Source organism: Engystomops pustulosus, chromosome 6 (genome assembly GCF_040894005.1).
Source record: "Engystomops pustulosus chromosome 6, aEngPut4.maternal, whole genome shotgun sequence".
Classification (NCBI taxonomy): domain Eukaryota; kingdom Metazoa; phylum Chordata; class Amphibia; order Anura; family Leptodactylidae; genus Engystomops; species Engystomops pustulosus.
This window is the reverse complement of record NC_092416.1, coordinates 39,863,387-39,882,646: the sequence shown is the minus strand read 5'-3', so window position 1 is coordinate 39,882,646 and position 19,260 is coordinate 39,863,387. Positions and strand designations below refer to the sequence as shown.

General features: G+C 42.0%; 1 protein-coding gene across 1 annotated transcript in view; it reads right to left on the bottom strand.

The window, feature by feature from the left end:
* Positions 1 to 933: 933 nt before the first annotated feature.
* LOC140134950 (uncharacterized) overlaps positions 934 to 19,260 on the bottom strand; it is a 32,365-nt gene continuing 14,038 nt past the window's right edge. The window contains exons 2-4 of the mRNA XM_072155793.1: positions 10,444 to 10,861; positions 8,285 to 8,362; positions 934 to 6,359 (exon numbers count right to left, since the gene is read on the bottom strand). Of these exons, the coding sequence (XP_072011894.1) occupies positions 5,929 to 6,359; positions 8,285 to 8,362; positions 10,444 to 10,819 (885 nt within the window). The 5' untranslated portion in view covers positions 10,820 to 10,861 and the 3' untranslated portion in view covers positions 934 to 5,928. The remainder of the gene's footprint in view (positions 6,360 to 8,284; positions 8,363 to 10,443; positions 10,862 to 19,260) is intronic.

The window sequence follows — 19,260 nt, the reverse complement described above, 5'->3', positions numbered from 1 at the left end:
GAAACACAGTGAAGAACAGTGAAGAATACAATGAAAACAGTGAACACAGGATCATTTAAGTAAAGAACGCAGTGAAGAACACAGTGAAGAACACATTGCAGATGTTTCCGTACATTTGCTAACTTATCCGAAGACACGTGTGCCAAACGGTGTTCTTCACAATAGGATGTGAAGAACAATATGTGTGAAGAACACATTGCAGAAGTATGGAAACATCTGCAATGTGTTCTTCACACATATTGGGGGTCATTTATTAAGGGCCCGATTCGCGTTTTCCCGACGTGTTACCCGAATATTTCCGTTTTGCGCCGCTTGTACTTAAATTGCCCCGGGATTTTGGCGCACGCGATCGGATTGTGGCGCATCGGCGCTGGCATGCGCGCGACGGAAATCGGGGGGCGTGGCCGAACGAAAACCCGACGTATTCGGAAAAACCGCCGCATTTAAAAACCGAAAATGTGTCGCATAAGGACCGCTTACCTTCACCTGGTCCAGCTCGGTGCATTCCGGCGCGATGAGTTTACTTTCAGCGCAGCAGCGCCACCTGGTGGACGGCGGAAGAACTACCTTATTAAATCCCGGCCGGACCCGAATCCAGAGCGGAGAAGCCGCCGCTGGAACGCGAATGGACCGGGTAAGTAAATTTGCCCCATTGTTCTTTACATACTATTGTGAAGAACACCGTTCGGCACTCGTGTCTTCGGATAAGTTAGCAGATGTACGGAAACATCTGCAATGTGTTCTTCTTTAGTGTTCTTTCAATGTGTTCTTTCAGTGAAAAATGCTCGAGTCTCCCATTGACTTCAATGGGGTTTGTTATTCGAGACGAGCATTCGAGCATCGGGAAAAGCTTGACTCGAGTAACGAGCACTCGAGCATTTCAGTGCTCGCTCATCTCTAGTTATAATATGTGAAGACACCAGTCAGGCTACATTTGTTTCTGAAAGTTTATTGTAAATATTAAGCATTACATACATATAGAGTAAATATTTGTATCATTTAAAGGAAACCTACCATCTAGGATCTACCTAATAAGGTTGGTAGGTTGCTATATTGCTATATTTCACCAGCCCCATACTTTTTTGGTTGAGACTCTTAATTCAGCAGAACCTATTAGTAGAGATACTAGGTTCTACTAAATTGAAAAGTCCCTACAAAAATAGGATGGGGCAGGGGCAATATACAGAAACCTACCAACCTTATAAGGTAGATCGCAGATGGTAGGTTTCCTTTAGCCTTTTTCAGCCCATTTAATATAAGCAGATATATATTTTATATTCAGATTATCTTTATTAAAGTTTTTCATCATATAACAATATAGAATTGTCATGAAATGCAGGTAAATGCAAACAGATCACGCAGGACTGTGTATTTCCAGAGAAATAGCAGATATTTCCACCGACTTTACGAATAATGAATAGACACGTGGGTATGGCCCTGCGATCTCCCAGTCTCAAACATAATAATATGGCAACTCACTACAGCATGCTATATGAAGAATAAAAGAAAACAGGGGTAGTTTAGAAGGAAAGGTCAAAGAATGATAAAGGGGGGAAAAAGGAGGGGGGTTCACGCCACAGAGAAGGGAGAGACAAAGACAATTATCAAGACTGGTATATGGTATATGAGCCTGTAAGCGGGATAAAAGGACATCTATCACCAGGATGAAGGATTGTAAAGCAAGCACGCTGACATACTGGTGTGTGCCCCCTAAGGCAGGATCTGCTCTTCTTTTAGTTTCTTAAGCCCTTGTTTATTGAATACAGAGTTGCAAAAAATATGCAAATTAGCCTGAGGGGCTCCAGGCTTCATAGATGTCAATGGGGCTCTGGCTCATTTGCATAATTTTAAAACCTTTTTTTCCCATCAAAACAAGAGCTTAAAAAACTAAAAGAAAAGTGGATGTGCTTGGTTTACAATCCATCATCCTGATGGTACATTTCCTTTAAGTGCAGTAAGCTGCGAATATATATATATTTTATGTGTGAAATATATTCATTCCTGGTATATGTTTATGTGTGCACACTAGTGAGTGCTAGCTATATATACTCACTGCAGGTATATTTACAGCTTATTACTCAGTTTTTTTTTTAAAGATTTTTTAATGCCGGTGGTGGGGATCAGACAGTAGGGGTTCCCTGTGTATTACTTCCTGCAAACTACAGCTTTGTAAGATTACGAATCAAATCTCTCCAGTTCTTCCCATCACCAAGCTGCACGTTTTTTGTCCCTCTGTACAAATATATTATCTGTACATGTTATGTGCCGGATCTCAAGTGTTCCTATAAGATGTAGCTTACCGTAGCTCCTCCTCATACAGCAGGACAGCGTCAAAAATCTGAGTCTAATACAGTTGTGTGAACATACCCTTATCAGATTTTAGACACTTTTGGATCTTGAATATCAAATGAGACATTATTTCAACCACAAGTCATCAGATATAATTATACCGGCATCACTTTAGTCTTTGTGTACATTTTGCTTAAATTTAATCTAAGTAGGGTAGTGTTATTCAATCATTATGTGATGATATGATAGTGGTAATAGCATGGCGGTATTATCTGTACCATTCAGGAAATCTTCCATCAAAATCCATCATGATAAACCAGGGACACTTACTCATAGATCCAGGCACCGTGACTGTGGTAATCTACTTATATTATTTTCGTTCCAACATCAACTTTTAAAACTATGCTAATGAGACAAAGTTTTTTGGGGAGCACTACCAGAGCCCTTCCGTGTTCTGGTTTCATAGCAATCTCATTATGATTGTATTGCTTGATTTTGATGGTTCATTTCCTTAAGTTATTGGTTATATCCGTCTCGGCATAGAGGTGTTTGTTGAGCAATAGTAAACCGGTAATATTGATCACTGCCAGTAATATTTGGTTATGATACAGTGATATTATTATTATCATTGGTCTTTATACGGAGGTTTGAAACAAATGACGAAACAAAATGTGTTGAGTATTTAAGTGTTCATTAATATTAATTGGTAATATCACTGTGGTAGAATATTGAGATGAATATCTATGCACTCCAAAATAGTACATCTCGTCTAATAAAAAAATAAAAATTTTTTTGGGGGGGGATCTGACTATTGTTGAGCGCGTACGAACTGCAAAGTCAACACCACCGCTAATAACATCCGCGATCGCTGCTGTTATCTATTGAAATGTAAACGGCAAAAACTGCCGCCCGCATTTAAGTTCATGTGGGCGCGAGTGTCGGATAATACCATCTGCGGCGCATGGGTGCCGCCATATTGGGGGAAGTTTACTGCTCACCAAGACGTAACCAGGAATGACGATCCTCCCCAAAATGACGGTGCTCATGCACTACCAAGAGGCGGCGCACGCATTTATATAAATGCCACTGTCGGCTTTGCCAACTACATTTAAGTAAACACACGCGACTGGTACTGTTTAGGCTGCGGGTCTGGTAACCGGACACAAAGAAAATATTTAGTTCTGGGTTTTTCTTTATTATGATTTCTATGTATGAGAATTTAATTTTTGATAATATTTCCAGAAGAAATCAGTTTGGAGTGAAATGTTTTGTTCTAGATTTACATAAAGACAACAACAAAAAAACCCAATAAAGTTATTTGTTTCCTTAAGGTTTTATCATCAAAATAAAAAGTTGAAACCAGGCCATTTTTTCAATATTTTAGTCAGTACCTCCTACAAGCTACATTTATTTTTATTTTTCTGTCAATATAGTTGTAGTTACTATAGTTGTATTTTTGGGGGAGGAATGTAGCTTTTAATAGCACAATTTTGGGTTTTCTATATCCTACTGATGAACGTTTAATAACCCTTTCTGTGCAGTATATTTATAAAAGAAAGCAAATAAGACATTGTTTTTTCTAATTAAAATTTTCTTCTTTCATCGTTGAACCTAAATGCTTAAAGGGCACCTACCACCCCGATTCTACCTAGATAGGTAGAAGGGGTGGTAGGTGGAAGGATGGGACGTGAGAACGCAGTCCTTCGGCTGCGCGGCCGTGGCCAAAACTACTGTGCATGCGCAGTAGCCGGGGGACTCGGACGAGGGCGCGCAGCTACCAGGAGCTGCGCGCCGAAGATTTCCTGGTAGGCGGAGTAACGCGGCTACTGGGGCCTAATGTTCCGGCTACTCCACGCCACAGTAGCCGCATAAAAAAAAATTGCATATAGATGTAATAAAGTTTTGTAAAAGTTGCCCGGGAAGTGAGGATTAGCCCAAAAAAGGGCTATCCTCACGTCCCATCCATCTAACTACCACCCCTTCTACCTTTATAGGTAGAATCGGGGTGGTAGGTGCCCTTTAATGACTGGCTTAGAATCTCGATACAGCGGTTATTAAGGCGTTAAAGTGTTAATCAAATAAAGAAAAATGTAAAGTATTAGATATTTTCTTTAACATTCACACATTGTGCTTTTACATTAAAGAAGACCTTCCACCACCTCTACCAAATTTAATTATCTTCATCATTTAATAGTCATTGGGGCACATGTACCTTTGTTTTGGCTTGGCTTTTTCTTGGCATTTTTACAACTTTTCATGGCACTTTTCTTTTGCAACTATCAAAGTTCGCCATGGTCTAGTTTTCTGCAATGCTCTCTCTGAGTTATTACCCTATTTCAGATGTGGAAAAAGTCAAAACATGTTGTAGCAATCTATACCTGCTCTTGCAAGGCATAAGACATAGTTTAGAGATGTTTTTTAACTTTTTGGGTACTTTTAGTACAAATTTTGTTCAAAAAGTTGCAAATTCACTAAAGAACGTATCTCTAATTTATTAAAAAGGTAAAACTTCCAAGACACATCTGACCAGCAGAACTGAAGAAAAAGGGAAAAAAAAGGTAGGAGTACAAAGCTAAAGGACATCTACCACCAGGATGAAGGATTGTAAACCAAGCACACTGACATACTGGTGTGTGCAGCATATGGCAGGATCCACTGTCCCTGGATCCCTGTTTTTTTACAAAAAGGTATAAATTATACAAATGAGCCTGGAGCCCCTCAGGCTCATTTGCATACTTTTTAAAGCCTTTTTTTTGTTAAAAGCAAGGGGATAGGAAGCTTATAGAAGAGTGGATCCTGACAGAGGGGGCTCACACCAGTATGTCAGTGTGCTTTGTTTACAATCTTTGATCCTGGTGGTAGATGTCCTTTAAGATACACATGCCCCTTGGAATTTGCTCTATAGCGCCCATCTTTTCTTAAGTAATCAATGTAATTACAGAAGCAGACAGTCTTTTATAACACAGGACCACACATCTGACAGTAGAGAGCCTAATTAACATAGCTTTAGTGTCTAAAATGTTAAAGACGTTCTGTGATGTCAAATATGTGGTTCAGGACTGACAAGCTGACGAGCCGACCTTTCTCCTCTGACAGTAGAGATCCAAAAACAATTACAATGATGACTTGGGAATAAGTAAGGCTGGAGAAAAAATCCAACTATGCCAGAATCGGCAGAGTTCCACCTATTAAGGAATGGAAAGAGGTGGTTTTAATGGTGGTTTTGAAATGTCCTCTTTAAAGGGCTTATCCGGCTGTTAAAAATTATTGAGAGCTGGGGTGGGCCAGTTAAACATAATAAAGATGTACTTACCTCGTCCAACGCTGCTGATGCCCTGCGCCATGGTCGGTCTCATCTGTGCGTCGGTTTGTATACAGGGGCGCACCGGAAGCTCCCATCCGACGCCATCTCCCAGCGCTTACAACACTGAGAGATAGGGATGGATGGGAGGAGCCGGCCACATCCCGGACCGGAAGTTCCCTGTGCACGGCTTCTGTGCCCCTGTAAACAAACAGGGGCACGGATCGAAGGGACGGCGGCGCGGGACATCAGCAGAACCGGAGGAGGTAAGTACATGTTTATTATGTTTAACTAGCCCAGCCATAAGTAATTTTTAACAGTCGGATAATCCCTTTAACCTACTCGTGGAGCATCTTTCCTAACTTCTGGGTGAATTCCTGCCTAATCCGAATTACCTTCTTGAAGTTGTTTTCCACCACGTCCTGAGTGGACAATATCTTTTTTTGCAAATCTAGCAATTCTTTTACACTTTCAGAAATGTTGTTGCTTATATTCATAAGAATGGTATTGGTATTTGTTTGTTGTTCGATTAACTGGTGAAGTTTGGTGTCCATATCTGGTGACTGATTTTGAGGCTCCATATCTGATGACTGATGTTGAGGCTCCATATCTGATGACTGATGTTGAGGCTCATCACTTGTGGAAGGATTGGTGGTATCATCGGATTTTGCAGGTTTTTCTGAGACAACCAGTGAAATAGGCTTATCCGAGGAACATGTATCATATGAGGACAGACTGTTGTCAGAGTCTTCTTCAAGATCACAATCATCTGGAAAAAGAAGTAAATTTTAGATGTTGACCCAATGACAACTACATATAAAAGTAAGAACAAAATTATAGTTTCACTATGTCTAATATACCCAGTGTGGTCATGCTGGTCTTATACTGTCAGACTTCTTTGTATTTACACACATAGGGGCTCATTTACTTACCCGGTCCAGTCGCGATCCAGCGGTGCATTCTCTGACGAGAATTCGGATTCTGCCGGGATTCACTAAGGTCCGTGAGCCTGATGTCCACCAAGTGTTGCTGCTGCGCTGAGGTCCGCCTGAGTTCACCTTCTTCTCCTCAGTGCATGTAAGTGCTGATCTTGCGACACAAATAATTTTTTAAATTCAGCTGTTTTTCTGAATCTGTTGGGTTGTCCGACGGCCACGCCCCCCCCCCCAATTTCTGTGGTGTGAAAGCCGGCGCCGATGCGCCAAAATCCGATCGTGTGCGCCAAAATCACGGGGCAATTCAGGGCAAATCGGAAATCGGTGGGAAACCTGACGAAAGTGCGTGATTCGGACCCTTAGTAAATGAGCCCCATAATGTAAAATGGTCAACCCTGTACAGTGACCTACTTGGTCACTGGAGGAAGACTGTAAAAAATGCTAACTGTCGCTATTTATTTATACCCAGCAGAAATGATGGTGTGGTATGGTGTAACAGTGTGGACAGGGGTGTCTTAGCCAATACAAAACTGCCCTACAATGTATGACAAGTACAGTGACAAGCTCATACTACTTACCTAACATCAATAAAGGAAATCTACCATCAAAATCAAGCTTGGTAAACCAGGGACACTTACTCATAGATCCAACTGTTAAAATGATTCTGATAAGTCCGAAGGGCTTTTGGGGTGTTACCAGAGCCCATTTATATTGCTTCACAAGCTGTTACACTAACTTCTCCCCTGATGCTAAAGCCAAGTGACAAGCATTGCTTGCTTCTACTTAAATATCCTTGATACATTTATTATATAATATCTCTACAGCGTGAAGTTTATGTTTTACAATAGTCTCACTTGAAAGCCAAATATTCCCATCTTTTTGTGAGTAGTATGTGACTCTCAATGGCTTTATGCATTGAATGTATATGGTACCCTATGTTTATGCATTGAATGTATATGGTACCCTATGTTTATGCATTGAATGTATGAGGTTCCCTATGTTTATGCATTGAATGTATGAGGTTCCCTATGTTTATGCATTGAATGTATGAGGTTCCCTATGTTTATGCATTGAATGTATATGGTACCCTATGTTTATGCATTGAATGTATGAGGTTCCCTATGTTTATGCATTGAATGTATGAGGTTCCCTATGTTTATGCATTGAATGTATGAGGTTCCCTATGTTTATGCACTGCAATTTTTAATAAAAAGCTTCATTTCTAATTAAAAGGTGTGAATGTGTTAAACTTCTAAGATATGGGCTTATAATGTATAGAAATCTTTCCTTCATACTGTAATGAACATCATTGGTATAAAGACTTTGAGGCTGATAAATACTTTCTCTACTAAGAGGTAAGTTTGTGGTTTCTATTTTACTTTATTAAATCAGGAGTTTTTGGTTTAAAGGACATTTACCACCAGGATGAAGGATTGTATATCAATCACACTGACATACTGGTGTGCGCCCCTCTGGCTGGATCCATTCTTTTTTAGCTTTTAAGCAAAAAAGGCTAAAATAATATGCAAATGAGCCTGAGGGACTCCATGCTCCCTTAACACATATAGAGCTTGGAGCCCCCCAGACTCATTTGCATATTTTGTTAGTGCTTTTTGCTTTAAAACAAGGGCATAAAAAGCTAAAACGAGTGAATCCTGTCAGAGGGGCACACACCAGTATGTCAGTGTGTTTGATTTACAATCCTTCATCCTGGTGGTAAATGTCCTTTAAATCCCTTACTATAAAAGATATGAAGTACCTGGAACAGATGTCTCATGAGGGTTTTTCTCCATACTGAGGTTTAGAGATACATTTTCCTTAATGAGAAGCTTCCCGGCTGTCAAAAAAGGTGGGGCAAATAAATCATCATGTAAGATGTCAAAAATGTATACGACATCATGTTGTAGTATTTATATGCCAACAATCTTTAAATCACAGACATTCATAGCAATATTTGAACACATTTTAGCAGTGTAGATGTGAGACACATATCTTACTTAAATCTGTGAAAGCATGTGTTACACAATATTTACATATTTAACCCCTTAACGACATGTGACATACTAGAAGGTCACAGTGTAGTTAACCTTTTGGTTCTCCGCGCCGTACTACTACTGCATGACTTCGCACTAATAGTGCTCCATGCCGTAATAGTATGTTGTGGAACTGTGGCTGGTTCAGCACAGCACTGAACTCGCCAGTGTTAACTAATCATTAACTTGTTAACCATGGGCTGTCCACAGTAAATGCCTCTACAGTCCTGTCTGTGACAGGACACTACAGGCAGTGGCCCACATTTACTAAAAACAGTGCAAACATGTGCACAATGGGGCAGATTTATCAAGCAGTCTGAAAGTCAGAATATTTCCAGTTGCCCATGGCAACCAATCACAGCTCAGCTTTCATTTCATTTCATGAATATTTTAAAGGGGAGCTGTGATTGGTTGCCATGGGCAATTGGAAATATTCTGACTTTCAGACTGCTTGATAAATCTGCCCCAATGTTTTACTAGAAAGAATGTGCAAAACTTGCACAACCACAAAGGTGGGCTACTGTGTCAGCCTGTGCGATGTGCACACTTTTCTCTATTGGGACATAGGGGAGCCAGAAAAAGGGCTCCAAAATCGAAAAAAAAACATTGGCGGGAAGGGTTTTCTACCAGTAAAGATTTGTTAGGTAACCTGATCTTTTTTTTTATTAATGTGAATTGCTGCCATGGAATGGAACTTTCCATTCTTCATGGAAGTTCCCATGCAAAATCTGCAGAAACATTTGGATAATCCACTTTTAGAAAAAAAATTGAAATGAGGCAGATTCTAGGTTTTTGATACAGGATTTACAAAACTGTGGATGGAAAATTTGAGTATATGTCTGCCATGTGAAAAAACCCTGATGGATGAATTTTTTTGGGGGAAAATATTATTAATTGGGGGGAATTTACCAATGTGTTGCAGGCTCGGACAATTCTGAGCTCAACAACAATGGTCTTGTGCTGCACCAAAGTTATCATTGTGATAATGAATGCTGGCACAGTATGAGACTGTTGGGTTCTATTTTAGGACCTACTTTTAGCAATTTTTTTTGTCTTATGGAGTATTTTAAGACATGGTGGCCCTCTTTTCCAAAGACCACGCCCCCTTTGTCAGACAAGTCAGAAAAGAGGGAAAAAATGGTCTAAAAGCCTTCATAAATGCGTCAAAGGCAATTTCTTGCAAAAAGTGTGGCCATAGTGGCTTCAGAAATCCCCCCCTTCGAGAAATGACTATAAACACACTATAGGAAATGTGAGAAAAAAACACAATTTTGACATTGGGGCAGATTTACCTACCCGGTCCATTCGCGATCCAGCGGCGCGTTCTCTGCGCTGGATTCGGGTCCGGCCGGGATGTATTAAAGTAGTTCCTCCGCCGTCCACCAGGTGGCGCTGGAGTTCACCGGCTCGGGCTGAGTGAAGGTAAGTGCAAGCTCCGCGACAGATTTTTTGTTTTAAATGCGGCAGTTTTTCCGAATCCGTCGGGTTTTCGTTCGGCCACGCCCCCCAATTTCCGTCGCATGCATGCCAGCGCCGATGCGCCACAATCCGATCGCGTGCGCCAAAATCCCGGGGCAATTCAGGGGAAATCGGTGCAAATCGGAAATATTCGGGTAACACGTCGGGAAAACGCAAATCATGCTACAAAAGACCTACAAAATTAACACCTTAACGAGAACCTTAACAAGTCTAAAAGCCTTCATAAATGCATCGAAGGCAATTTTTGGCAAAAAGTCTGTCCATAGTGGTTTCAGAAATTCCCCCTTCGAGAAATGACTATAAACACACTATAGGAAATGTGAGAAAAAACACAATTTTGATGTTATCTACCAAAAATAGACCTACAAAATTAACATTTTTCAGTAGACTGAAACATTACAATTACCTCCTGTCCTTCTCATAGTTTCTTCATCCAGTTTAAAGTACTTGACAATTTCCTGATCTCTCTTGTTTAGACCGTCACCTTGCTGGTCTTTTGATTTTTTAATCTTGTCCCTTAACATTCTTTTGTAGGTTTGCCATTTAATTTTGCATTCTTCAACTGTGTGATTATTGTCGCCAACTCCATTAACTTCTCCTTTTATTTTTTCCCAAATTTTCTCCCTCTTACTGCGAGGAATACCTTTTATTATTTTGTCTCTGTAACGGTAGATTGCATTGATAAGTGTGCTCACTTGCTCTGGACTAAAAACAGTGTTTTTGACCTTAGAAGATGCTGTGTTTATGGCTTGTTCTTCTGTGCTCGTGCAGAAGGTGGACATAATGGATTTTTGTTTTGTGATTGAATATGTAGAAACGAGTTTCTAAGAATAATGAAAGATAAAATAGTTAATGTTTTCCAGGTATATACCAGAATATACATATTTACCTGTCTATTTTTTGATAAAATTATAAAATACACAATATTGTAGAAAAGAGTTATAAAATTAAAGTGTGAAAAGTAATAAGCTTTTTTTTTAATGGAATAAAATAACTAGTGCATACATCCCATCAGGAACAGCAGGTCATGATTCGGGCAGCCTGTTCAGATAGTCATGGAGTCCCCAAAAACTGGCACCTGGGCATCCCACAGTGTGTTCATTTAGATCAGTGAGTTTCCCTCCCACCCACTGGCTTGTAATGTGGGTTACTCAGCCAAGTAATTTTTTTGTGAATGTTTAAATTAAGCTCCATCTTGATAAAAAAAAATGTCACAAATGCAAAATTGTACCAATCATGTGGGTATGCCACTACCCGGGGTGAACCTAGCACCCTATAGAAAGATGCCCCCTCCGTCGGTTAAAATAGTTATATACCAAAGTACGTTTTATTGTGGAAGCCAGGTAAGTACATGTGTGTGCTTTGTTTCCTGATGGCTGCTGGTGTAGACACTTTAATTGATGGCTGCTTGGGGCACACTGTTATTGATGGTCGCTGGGGAGACACTTTTATTGATGGAAATTGGTGGGTACTGTTACTTATGGCTCATTGCCATCGGTGTGACGGTTCACCTTAGCTGACAAGTTCTATCTCCCCAGAGGCAACAAGCATTTTACGGCATTGGCTACAAGCATTTTACCTCTAGGCAGTGTCAGGGGGTGGGGGGAAAGACAACCAGACAGTGAGCCCTGAGGCTGAACCCCCTCCCACTGTCCCTACCTACTTGCCTCAAGACAGCTCTAGCAACTGCGGACAACCTCGGTGGCGGTCCCTATACTATGTAAGTGACACACGTAACAGGACAAGACAGACAACACAATAAGGGGTAGTCGACAAGCCAGAATCAAAACCAGAAGAATCGCAGTACAAATTCAGTAGGCAAAAACGGTAGTCAAAGTCAGGCAAAGGTTCGGCAACGATAACAGAAGGTACAAAGAGGTCACAGGGAAATATGGGGAGCTGGGATATCCAGGTAAGAACTAGACAATAGCCAGCACGCAATTGAGCCACTGGCAGCCTTATAAGTAAAGCTGGAGAGACAGACAAGAAGCTGATAGGACTAGTGCTGATTGGAGCTGAAATCAGCTGCATCAGTCCAGCAAAGACCAGGTAACTCATTAACTGCTGGACCATAGTCATCGGGTGTGTCCAGACTCCAGAGGCACAATTCACACTGAACGGTTCTGACAGTACCCCCCCCTCTTATGAGGGGCCTCAGGACCCTTAATCATTGGACCAGGCTTAGAAGGATTATGTAAATGGTACCGCCGGACCAGACGGGGCGCATGCATGTCTTTAGCAGAGATCCACGTGCGCTCCTCCGGTCCGAAACCCTTCCAGTGGACCAGATACTGTAAGGAGTCCTGTACCCAGCGGGAATTCAGAATTTTCTCCACCTCATACTCCAATTCCCCCTGGACGATGAGTGGAGCCGGAGGAGGTGAAGGCAACACCGATGGCACATATCTTTTAAGAAGAGACTTATGAAACACAGGATGGATACGAAGAGCATTGGGTAGTTTCAACCTAAAGGTTACCGGATTAATGATTTCCACAATGGTATAAGGTCCAATATATTTGGGTGCCAGTTTCCCTGACTGCACCCTAAGTTTCAGATTTTTAGCTGAAAGCCAGACCTTCTCACCTAGTACATATTGCTGACCAGATATACGTCTTTTATTAGCATGTCTTTGATAAGCCTCTTGGGCTTTTACCAAGTTCTGATGAGCTTGGGCCCAAACTGTGCACAGTTTAGAGAAAATGACCTCGGCTGAGGGATTAATAGATTCTGCAGAATGAACAGACGAGTACCTGGGGTTAAAACCATAATTACAGAAGAAAGGTGACATCTTAATAGAACGTTGTTCATGATTGTTTATAGCAAACTCTGCTAGAGAAATGAAGTCTTTCCACTTATTCTGAGTATCAGCCACAAAACATCTTAGAAATTGCTCTAACGATTGATTGGTCCTCTCTGTCTGTCCATTGGTCTGAGGATGGAATGCAGACGAGAAGGACAGAGAGATACCTAATTTGCCACAGAACTCCCTCCAAAACCTAGCCACAAACTGGACACCCCTGTCGGAAACAACATTCTCAGGCACCCCATGAAGACGTAGAATATGATTAATAAAAAGTGTGGCGAGTGTGCGAGCGTTAGGCAGTTTGCGTAGTGGGATGAGATGACACATCTTAGAAAATCTATCCACCACTACCCAAATGACTGTCTTACCCTTAGATAGTGGCAAGTCGGTAATAAAATCCATAGAAAGATGCGTCCAAGGTCTCGTAGGAACCGGTAGAGGATGTAACAGACCCTCGGGTGGTCTACGAGGGACCTTGGACCTAGCACAAACCTCACAAGCTTCGACAAAAGCCTTGACATCTCGAGCCCAAGATGGCCACCAGTAATGGCGAGAGAGCAGATACTTAGTACCTGCCACACCTGGATGACCAGACAAAACTGAACTATGAATCTCTTCAAGAACTCGGAGTCGAAGGTTAGGCGGTACATACAACAAAGAGTCTGGAGTGTTATGAGGTGCTTGACCCTCAGATTCTGCAATCAGGGTCACCAAGTCAGGTTGCAAAATAGACACTACTACCCCGGGTCTTAAAACAGTATCAGATTGAGTCCTGGGGGAACTTTCTATATCAAAGCTACGAGACAAGGCGTCAGCCTTGATATTACGGGAACCAGGTCGGTAAGTGACTTCAAAATCGAATCTGGTAAAAAACAAAGCCCATCGGGCTTGACGTGGCGAGAGACGTTTAGCATTGTCTAGGTAAACCAGATTCTTATGATCAGTGAGTACCACCACCTTATGTTTGGCACCTTCAAGGAAATGCCTCCATTCATCAAATGCCAACTTGATGGCCAATAGTTCTCTATTACCGATATCATAGTTACATTCAGCTTGAGAGAACTTCTTTGAGAAGAACGCAATAGGTCGCAGGTTAGTAAGAGTGTCCGAACCTTGGGACAACACCGCTCCTACCCCTACCTCTGATGCGTCCACCTCCACAATAAATGGACGTTCAAAATTAGGTTGAGTTAATACTGGGGCCTCTGAAAAACACTTACGGAGCTTGTCAAAAGCTCGGATAGCCTCATGAGACCAGTTGACAAGATCTGCCCCCTTCCTGGTGAGATCAGTAAGTGGTTTGGCTATAACAGAAAACCCCTTAATAAATTTCCTATAATAATTAGCGAACCCCAGAAATCTTTGTAGGGCCTTCAAATTATTGGGACGTTCCCACTTTTCGATGGCCACCACCTTAAGGGGATCCATACGGAAGGAATTAGGGGTGATGTAGTAACCTAAAAAAGAGACCTCCTGGATACCAAACTGACATTTAGACAACTTAGCAAACAGACTGTTTTGTCTAAGCAGTTCCATCACTACACGAACATGTTTTATGTGTGAAGCCCAGTCGGGAGAAAAAATCAAAATGTCATCTAAGTAGACCACAAGAAAACGACCTAGATGCTGACGAAATATATCATTCACAAAATGTTGAAAGACCGCCGGGGCATTACATAGACCGAAAGGCATCACTAGATATTCAAAATGACCCTCTGGTGTATTGAAAGCGGTCTTCCATTCATCACCCTCTCTGATTCTAATCAAATTGTAAGCCCCTCGCAAGTCTATCTTGGAAAACCATTTGGCCCCCACAATTTGGTTAAATAAGTCAGGAATCAGGGGTAGAGGGTGTTGATTCTTAACAGTGATTCTGTTAAGTTGTCGATAATCTATACAGGGTCGTAATCCCCCATCCTTCTTTCCCACAAAAAAGAACCCTGCTCCCAATGGGGATGAAGATGGGCGAATGTGACCCTTCTGGAGACTTTCCTTAATATACTCCCGCATAGCCTCCCTTTCCGGACAAGACAAGTTAAAAATACGACCTCGAGGAAACTTGGCGCCGGGAATTAATTCAATGGCACAGTCGTATGATCTGTGTGGCGGCAATCCGTCCACAGTTTTTTCATCAAATACATCCGCATAATCGGACAAAAAACTCGGAATATCCTCTTCCATGGAAGAGCACTCAGCAAAAGAAACCACCTCACAATGGGAGTCACATTCAGTCCCCCATTTCACCAGTTCCCGGTTTGCCCAATTAAAAACAGGATTGTGCTTCTCCAACCAAGGCAAACCTAAGATCACATCAGACGACAGGTTATGCAGACACAAAAACTTCATACGTTCCACATGAACTGCCCCCACCTTAACCTCAAGGCAGGGAGTGATGTAACGTATATCCCCCTGAGCAAAGGGGGCTGAGTCTGCTCCTGTGACATTAACAGGAGATTGGAGCAGAAGGGGACACACCTCTAGACCGGAAAAGAACATAGGGTTAACAAAATTAGCAGAAGACCCCGAGTCAATCTGAGCATAACCAGAGATGTTTCTCCCTCCCAAAGACAATGAAATAGGCAATAATAACTTATTCTTATTGGTGAAGGTTACCTGTTCGCCTGAGTGACCCCCTCGATAGTCACTCAGGCGTAGAAGTTTTCCGGCGGTGGTCCAGGAAGGGATGGACATTGCCGGACTCGATGTCCTGCTTTCCCACAGTAGAAACATAAGTTGTTCAACACACGATATGCACGTCTGGTCTTGGCATCAGTAGAATCCACTTGCATAGGTTCCTCTGATGGGGGTATAGCAGGAGGGGAAGGACTAGGGTTGGTAACACGAATAGGTGAAGGTCTAAAAGCGTCTGATGTACCTCTCTCCTTTAGCCTGTCTCTCAAGCGTCTGTCAACTCGGATAGCTAATGTCATGCTATCCTCAAGTGAACTAGGAGTGGGATAAGCTACCAACAGATCCTTCAACCGATCATTCAGTCCGACACGAAACTGAAATCGGAGTGCCGAGTCATTCCAAGTGGAAGAGCCACTCCACTGCCTAAACTCCGAGCAATATTCCTCCACAGGACACCTACCCTGCCTCAGACCTGTCAAGTGACGTTCAGCATTAGCTGCACTATCCGGGTCATCATACAGTAGCCCTAGGGCCTGAAAAAACCCATCCACCGTCTGCAACTCAGGAGAACTAGGAGGTAACGAAAAAGCCCATTCCTGTGGTGACCCCTGGAGTAGAGACATAACTATGCCCACCTTCTGGACCTCATCCCCAGAAGAGCGGGGGCGCAATCTAAAAAACAATTTACACCCCTCCCGAAAGGCACAGAATCTCTTTCTATCCCCACTGAACTTATCTGGGAGTTGTACAGGTGGCTCAGGTGGTGCTGGGGAAGCCATGGTAAACTGACGTGGGGCCGTCTCCTGCTCATGAAGCCGAACAGCTAGTTCCTGCACCATGGTGTTGATTTGCTGCATCTGTTCCACAATATTTGTCAACGCAGTTCTGCTGTCCATGACAGCGACAGTATATTTTGGGCTGGCTATTCTGTCAGGAGGTGGGGGGAAAGACAACCAGACAGTGAGCCCTGAGGCTGAACCCCCTCCCACTGTCACTACCTACTTGCCTCAAGACAGCTCTAGCAACTGCGGACAACCTCGGTGGCGGTCCCTATACTATGTAAGTGACACACGTAACAGGACAAGACAGACAACACAATAAGGGGTAGTCGACAAGCCAGAATCAAAACCAGAAGAATCGCAGTACAAATTCAGTAGGCAAAAAAGGTAGTCAAAGTCAGGCAAAGGTTCGGCAACGATAACAGAAGGTACAAAGAGGTCACAGGGAAATATGGGGAGCTGGGATATCCAGGTAAGAACTAGACAATAGCCAGCACGCAATTGAGCCACTGGCAGCCTTATAAGTAAAGCTGGAGAGACAGACAAGAAGCTGATAGGACTAGTGCTGATTGGAGCTGAAATCAGCTGCATCAGTCCAGCAAAGACCAGGTAACTCATTAACTGCTGGACCATAGTCATCGGGTGTGTCCAGACTCCAGAGGCACAATTCACACTGAACGGTTCTGACAGGCAGTGATCTCTTTTTCCCTAGGTAACAAGCATTAATCCATAAGCAAAGAGCTTTTTTTTTATAGGTCCATGTTTGCAGTGGACTATGTTGGATTTGATGGACCAATGACCAGGATGTGTTTTATAAATAATTGGTTAACAAGGTTTTGTCTCCAAGGTTCATCCCCCCCCCCCATTTTTTTTGTTAAATACAACATTTTTGCCTTACTAGTGGTAATGTCTAGTTGACTGATCATATAACTAAGTTCTGGCATAAGTCTTATTCTGCCCATAAAAAGGCATCTTTAAATTATTATGTGGGGTCCCACATATTTTAATAACCAGCCAGATACAAAGAACGGTAGTTATCATTACTGTGGTGGGAACGCCCATTGTTTTGGGGCTTTGCCAACACAATAATAACAGCCTTTATCAACTACTAGATATACTGCCTGAACAAAATCCAGGTTGAGGTGTGAGACAATCAGGAGGCGGAGTTACATATGTCAATCACTTCACCAAGCGTTTCTATAGGAGGATTGGAGGGGAAAGAGGAATTAGTATCAAAAGAGGAAAAAAAAAGGTAAATAAACACATCGTTACAAATGAAGACAAAATATAATTCACATATTAGTTACATTGAAATTGCAATTTAACCCTTGTGGCTCCAGGGTATTCAAAGTATATATCCAAAACGCTTCTCTGCGTAATAGAAGCTGTTTTAAATTACCTCCACGTCTAGGCTATTCTATGCTTTCAATCACCATGTACTTTAGTTGTGATACCGTGTGACCGTGCTTCTGAAAATGGTAAGGGATGGGTTGAAAGGTTTTTGTGACATCGGATTGTGGACTTATGTTTCCCGCTGAATTGTTTCTCCAATGTACAGTAAAGGTAACCACAAGGGCATCTTACCAAGTATATCACTGTTTGTCGAGTTACATGTATAGAAACCCTTCACCTGAAATGGACGACCTGAGCGAGGATTATAAAACGCGTCACCCCGTTTGATGTTAGAACATTGGGCACAATTTAGGCACGGGCATGTACCATTTTTTCTAGTAGAGAGAAAAGTTGGATGTGGAACTCTTACTATGTTCCATATGTCAGCTTTAACCAATTTATTGCGTAAATTAATTAAATAAAATTTTTTGTTGCAGATCAAGGGGGAATTTTTGAATTTGGACAGGGGAAATGGCAGCCAGCTGACTTACTTATGTCGATTAACATAGAGAGTCTTTATACCAGGACAAAGGAGTCCCCCATGACAAAAGAGTCCCAGCTATACGTAAATTATTGACGCACACTAACAAAAGTATGGATTACACAGAGTTCATCTGTGCATCACTCCAGTACATTTTGACACACAATGCATTTAGGCATAATTACACATGGTACGGCCTGAGAGAGGGTACGCTATGTGGATGATATATTCATAATTTTGATGGGATCATGTGACTGTTTTGAAGAGATGGTACAAACAATACCACAAACTACATGAACATGCTGTTTACATATAAAATGGGTGGCAGCACTCTGGAAATCCTGGGAGTACTTGTAGAGGTCCACGAAGACAAACTCAAGACTCGGGTTTTTAGGAAACCTACATTAAAAAATCTGCCCTGCTCCATTTTCAAAGCTACCACCCTAAATACATAAAGAAGGCACTGCCCTATAGTAAATTTGTCAGAGTAAAACGTGTCAATAGTACCCATGAAGGCTTCATTTCAGCGAGCATATAAGGTCAATAAAATCAGGAGGGGGAGCACCTAGGCTTCTGGAGCATGTAAAAAGCAGTCATAATTCAGATCCCAGTTGTTTATCCATTGCAGGGATAGAACATGTACCCCCACTAAAATTAGGGGGGATCGACCGAGGCTGCTATTAAAAAAAAAGGACCAGCAGAATGATAGAATAGACATAGAAGTGTTTTTATGATCAGGATACACAACATATATATATATATATATATACATACATACATAATGAACAATGTACCCCTTCTGTCTGTAGTCCAATTAATATGAGCCCTCTACATGATATTGTTGCCATGTCCCTAAAGAAATTTTGTTAAAAAGGACCTTTCACCACCCCAAACTTATTAACTTTAACATACCGAATGTAGGGACTTGCTCACTGATTCAGGGGAACTTTGAATTGTATTCCTAGCCCCCACCGTTGCCGAGATATGAGCATCGTTTTCTGACCGTTCAATGTAGGGGATCGTCACAGAGGAGGTGCTGCAGCAGCGGGTGGAGGCATGTGTATATGCCAAATGCGGCCATGTCTCATTTGGTCCAATAACTCAATGTAGTATTGTCCAGTGATTGTTCTTTCTTT